This window comes from Primulina tabacum, chromosome 14 (genome assembly GCF_025594145.1).
Source record: "Primulina tabacum isolate GXHZ01 chromosome 14, ASM2559414v2, whole genome shotgun sequence".
In the NCBI taxonomy this organism is placed as follows: Eukaryota; Viridiplantae; Streptophyta; class Magnoliopsida; order Lamiales; family Gesneriaceae; genus Primulina; species Primulina tabacum.
In genome coordinates, this window is record NC_134563.1 from 4,596,258 (window position 1) to 4,602,257 (window position 6,000).

The window sequence follows — 6,000 nt, forward strand, 5'->3', positions numbered from 1 at the left end:
TATTTAGAGGACATAAAATTTAAGTGATATTTTTATTCAATATACATCTAAACTTTAAATCCTAATTTTTTGTCAATAGATTATGAAAAATTTTGAGCTTTTAGAGCGCAAGCTCGAGCACCTCGATATGAATAAAATTCGAGCTAGAAATCAATAACTCGATTAGATTCGAGTTCGAGCGGACATAATTTAAATCGACTTGAGCTCGAGTAGTACTGTATTTGAATGCATAAAAAGTCGATTTAGAAAAGTAAATCGGGTTTTGTGAGAATAAATTCTTTTTAGACAAACAGCTTACGTTTTCTACGAATCCATTGGGCCACAACAATGCCTCAAGAGATGATAGGATAAGCCCATTGTCAATATTCTAATAATAAATATAAAAACATTCATTTATTCTCGATGAGGAATGAAATAGTCTACTTCAAAATGAGCACATATCCCAGAGCTAAGAAGTCATATCATATTCATATGAGGAAGATTGTGGATCATCATCACTTGGTCCACAACAATCAATACATACTTGTTACCTACATTTATATACCTATTTCAATTCTTCTTCGTTTTAAAAAAGAGAAAACGATAGATTCATATGTGTTCAAAGTAATCAATCATTCATCTGTAAAACTCGTTTTTTCAATAAATTTCTTTATATGTTTCAAAAACACTAATAAGTCTAACTAACTTTAATGATAAACACTCGACCTTACAAAATATTGAATTTTGAGTTTTTAAGTTTGATCGATATCGTATACGATGGATTCATACAAAATAACAAGATGCTAAATGTGAAATGAAATGACAGCCAATATGGCATATCCTTTCAACGTTATCTGTCAACATTAGTGAAGGTGGGTGGATTCATTAAAGAGAATGGAGGAGAATACGGATATTACTATCCTCCATCAAATATTTCATTATACAACTTCCGACGTCCAAATAAATTGAAGTCAACAATATTAATGGTAATTATTTATCAACATTAATACCATTTATTTGATCACGTTAGTTCGAGCATCAAAACATAATAATTCTAAGACAAGGCTAGAAATAAAATTAAGGCAAAAATTTGTGTGAGACGGTCTCACGGATCGTATTTTGTGAGACGGATCTCTTATTTGGGTCATCCATGAAAAATTATTAATTTTTATGCTAAGAGTATTATTTTTTATTGTGAATATCGGTAGAATTGACACGTCTCACATATAAAGATTCGTGAGACCGTCTCACAAGAGATCTACTCATAAATTAAAACACGACAAAAAAAAAGTGTAGTTCACTATTTCGATTTACCAATATACAATGCTTCTTAGGTGGTATAAAAAGAAGAAGAAGACTAAAAAGAATAAGCCACGCTGAATTCACCCAAAAAGTATAGAAATTAAAGAGAGAACTAAGTAAAAGAGAAAAAAAAAATATACATATAATATTGGTGTTCTTTTTCAAGGGCATCTTGAATTTTTCCCGGGTCCTCCGTAATAAAAATAATTCCCCCAAACCCGATTGATTCCACCTCGTATATCGTAGCAATTCGGATGATCGGCCAAAACCCGGAGATTGGACAAAGGAATTAAGCTATTATCCCAGTCTACAACTTGCAGGTTTCGAAAATAGGACGCTTTCCCGAACCCTTCTCCGGCGAAATGCCCGCTTCCCATTTGGGTCGACGTGTGTTGACCCGAGACCCGACTATTAACAACTTCACCTCCAAATTGGATCATGCTTGCATGTTCCCTAAGATGTGTAAACAAAAAAGATGGCCAATAACCCACCAAAATCCCATTCCCAAACTCTAGCCACCAATTCCCATGCTTTGGATCCTACAAATTAACATGTAAAGGGCCGAGAGGAGCATAATCAGCACTTGAAAACGATGCTACAAATATTGCAAGATAGACAAGTGCACCAAAGATAATATATATGCCAAAAAATGATTCTAAAGATCTTACAAATTGAAGCAAAGTATGAAGCCCAACAAAGGAGTAAAAAAAGAAGAATGGGGGAGAATCTTATAAAGCACAAAAGGCACAACCAAAATAATTGTGTCCATTGAGTGAATACAATCACAATCTTGTATATTGTGTCTTTCTTACAACATGCGTACGTTGGAAACTAAACATTCATTATGAAACCTAAGCTCCACTCTCCCTTTTCCTCTCCACTCAAGAAAAAACAATAAATAAATGCAAGTTTTTCTAAAAAAGAAAAAAGAAAAAGAAAAATAGAGACTTTGACCTAAAAAAAATTTGAAGATTCTACACCTTAGTTAAGAATTAAGATGTCAGATATTTATAGTTCCTTTCACATGAAACTATTGTGTTATTGTATATTTGACTTTATTTTAAAATTATTAATTGTGTTAAAAAATTAAGCACATCTATAATTAATGATTAATTACAACTCAATTCAATAATTAATTTTCTTAGGGCTTATTCTCCAAACCCGACATTGCGAAAATAAAATATACATACCATATTGACATCGATCGAGAAATACCGCGGAAAAAATGAAATAAAAGATGAGTTTATTTTTTTAAAAAAAAACTGAAAACTTATGAATTTATTTGGAGGAATAATTACCTTCCATACCAACAAGCTAATGTCAAATTGGCCAGCATTGTAAGAAGAGATTGGGGAAATGGCAGCCCCAATTGCTATCCTATTGTTGGTCTGAACAAAACCCGAGCACAGCAGATTGTAACATCCCGTGGCTTGATATGCATCGTTCTGCATTATTTGATTAGCATAATTTATAATTAATTACCATATTATTCATGTATAATTAAATAATAATATTGTATATTTGACTGTATTATTTTTAGAATAAGAATTAATTAATATTGAAACTTACAGTCCAGTAGGTGAAGAACCTGGGGTAATTGTCCCCATACAGCTCTGGACTTACCTGTTGGAAATTGAATAAAAATTAGCAAATCCATTGCATACAAGTATGGTAGTTGAAATGTGTAATAGCTGATTTAATAAGGTTGGAGAGAATTATTTTTCCATTATTCTGGAACAGTATTATGTCCACAATAAATAGCCATGTTCTTAATACTCACGTTAATTATTGAATATATATATATATATATATATATAGGCTCAAACGGTCAAACGAGTGTCCGAGTTGATGGAGCAAGTGAGCGCGATACCACATGGTCACGACCTCCTACCAACCTTTTTTTTTTTGGTTGAGTATGTTGCACAAAGCTTGTCTAATAAGTTTTATTCGTCTAACATGATTTGCAGACTATTGCGTTAAACACAAAAATTTACTCAGTACACATACCGGAAAGAAAGTAGTGACGATCACCAAAAAAATAAAGAAAGTAAATGAAAAATGAAATAAACATGCCTGCCAGCCAGCTTCAATGGTATTAAGATCATCGCCAAATGAACCCGAGATGACCCAAATTTGAGATAAGCTAAATTCGTATTGATTGGCAACTCGAGGCGCCCACACATTTAAACTTGCTTTGGCTCCGTAGTATTCTTCACCAGTCACGTACCCAACCGCATGCTGCCATTCCAAAATCAAATCTAAATGTTAATTTATTTATATACATATTTTTTTAAAAATTAATTAAATTCAACTCTAGCACATGGTAAAGAATCATGAAATTCTGAAAAAATAAAAATAATAATTAGTAAGTAAATAAAAATATAAAGTCTGCTGTGGAATTAGTTGACCGAGTACATTAAATCTTTTTTAATTCCAATGGAGAATTAAAAAAGGAAAAAAAAAAATAAACGTATTTGCGCTTAAAATAAAATAAAATATGACATCTTGAATTTAAATAAATTAATAAAAAATTATAATATGAAACCTTTAAATTCGCATTAAAAAAGTACATCCACCATAAAAAACATCTACCGAAGATTTCATTACCGATTCAGAAGAATATAGAAGTTTTGGCTCCAAAATTTATGAGTTTTAACGTTTTTTAAAGGAAAAAGAGGATATCTTACAAATAAAAATCAATTTTCCATCTTATGATTATTAAAAAAATGTAAAAAATCATATAAGATTATATCACGTATCAATTTTGTGAGACGGATATATGACCAGATCTAATTCATGAAGAGAAATTAATTTTTATATCAAAAATAATAATTTTTTTATTACAAATATAAATCAGATGAATACGTCGTCCCATTAAAGATTTACTCTTTAAAAAAATAGCTATAGTCAATTTTTGATTTGCACTGAGGGTTATAACTTCTAACCTCATGTCCCCCGCTGGATGAATCCCTTCTAATTGGTTTTCGAATTTTTCTTCCGAATCTCTGAATCGAGCTTGCCCGTAGGACATCTTGCTCCGTCGTTCTTCGAATCGGAATCGTGCCTTCCGGGCAAAATTCGTCGGAACTGCTCCAAAGTTGAAAGTTCTCTTCATAGATTCCTGTTGTGGTGGCGTACCCTTTAGGCCTCTCTGGTGGATCCTACAAAATTCAATAATAAAATGTAATAATGCAAACTTCATTTTCTTGATGTTTAAACTTTAAATTGAATGATTTTATTTTTTTTTTTTGATTTTTACCAATGGTTTTTGGCCTTTCAATTCTGGATGATCAAAAGCTGGTTGCTTGTCTGCCAATACACAATCTATGATATCACCATCAGGACTCTGCAGAGTTGAAAACAGGGGAAGTACATCAAAATTCTTGGATCAGATGAGCAAAGATCAAACCCGAAAACTGATTCAAACTCAAGAAAATCTGCCTGAATTGTCTTGACAGAAGGCTTATTGATTCTCGCCAAATGGGCTCTGATGAACTTAGATTTCTTCGACTCTTTTCCGGGCCGAAAACTCCGGTCCGTCTCGTTGAATTGAACAGATCGAACAGAGGAAACAAACAACAAGAAAAGAACGAAAAACGGAATGATTGGAGAGATCTTGCAGCAACTAGACGCCATTTTTGAGGGATTTTTGTATCTTTCTTCTCGGAACAGAGCTGTCTGTATTCGAGTACATTGATGTTGTCTTCTTCTGTGATCCGAACAGCAGCAAACCACCTCCATTGATTTCCCAAATTCCACACCTCGAATTAAGGCAACTAACATGTCACAGCTCACTCGCCATTTCCAAAGCTTTCAAAAAAAAAAAAATTGAATCCTCCTGTTATTTTACCACTCCCCACGCTTCGATGATCTTGTTTAATATTCTTACAGTGTACGACTAAGCATGAAATAACTATATATCATACATAATTTTTTTTAAAAAAAACAGAGAAATTGTGTGTAAGTGTGTGTGAGAATTTTTAGAATTCTGTCCATGTGGGGCGAGGGGTATAAATAAGGATGAGCCAGAGCTAGATCAGTGGTCAAGTCAAGCATGGTAAATAGAGCACTCGATCTCTTTTATTTATTTTTTTAATAAATAAATTAAATAAATTATTTTGTATAAATATAAAGACAAAAACTTACGTGAGACGGTCCCACGGATCGTAGTTTGTAAGATGGATCTCTTATTTGGGTCATCCATGAATGATTATTACTTTTTATGTTAAGAGTATTATTTTGTATTGTGAATATCGGTAGGATTGACTCGTCTCACCTATAAAAATTCGTGAAATCATCTCACAATAAACCTACTCAAATATAAAATAAAGATATATTCGATCAATTCTTTTCTTTAAGTTACCAATCTCTTTGTATCCAAGTTTTGGTATGCTTAATACTTTCCTTCATTTTCTAAAGTAACGTAATACCCATTGAATCCTTGTTGCAGTAATTCTTTCATTTTTTCATATATATATATATATATATTCCAAAGTTTCTCTCTTTTCCCTTTCCCTAGATGTTCTTTATGTCAGCTACCCCATATTCACACACATGATTTTACTAAAGTATAATTGTAGGTGAAATTTGAGAATTATAATTAAGTATTAAATGTACAATTAAAGATACTACAAAATAGGACCCTTTTTCATTTAATTTGGTTTTTCTTTTTGCCATTTTCTTAGAGCAAAAGTTTCCAAGAAATTTTTTTTTAAAAAA

The 6,000-nt window shown here is 32.1% G+C and overlaps 1 protein-coding gene across 1 annotated transcript; it reads right to left on the minus strand.

The window, feature by feature from the left end:
• Positions 1 to 1,326: 1,326 nt before the first annotated feature.
• Positions 1,327 to 5,264, minus strand: LOC142525169 (protein neprosin-like). The gene is made up of 7 exons (XM_075629349.1): positions 4,723 to 5,264; positions 4,541 to 4,627; positions 4,227 to 4,442; positions 3,355 to 3,519; positions 2,851 to 2,904; positions 2,580 to 2,726; positions 1,327 to 1,820 (listed from the first exon to the last, which is right to left on the minus strand). Exons 1-7 carry the CDS (start codon positions 5,062 to 5,064, stop codon positions 1,443 to 1,445), a joined length of 1,389 nt encoding a protein of 462 aa, XP_075485464.1. The 5' UTR covers positions 5,065 to 5,264; the 3' UTR covers positions 1,327 to 1,442.
• Positions 5,265 to 6,000: the final 736 nt, after the last annotated feature.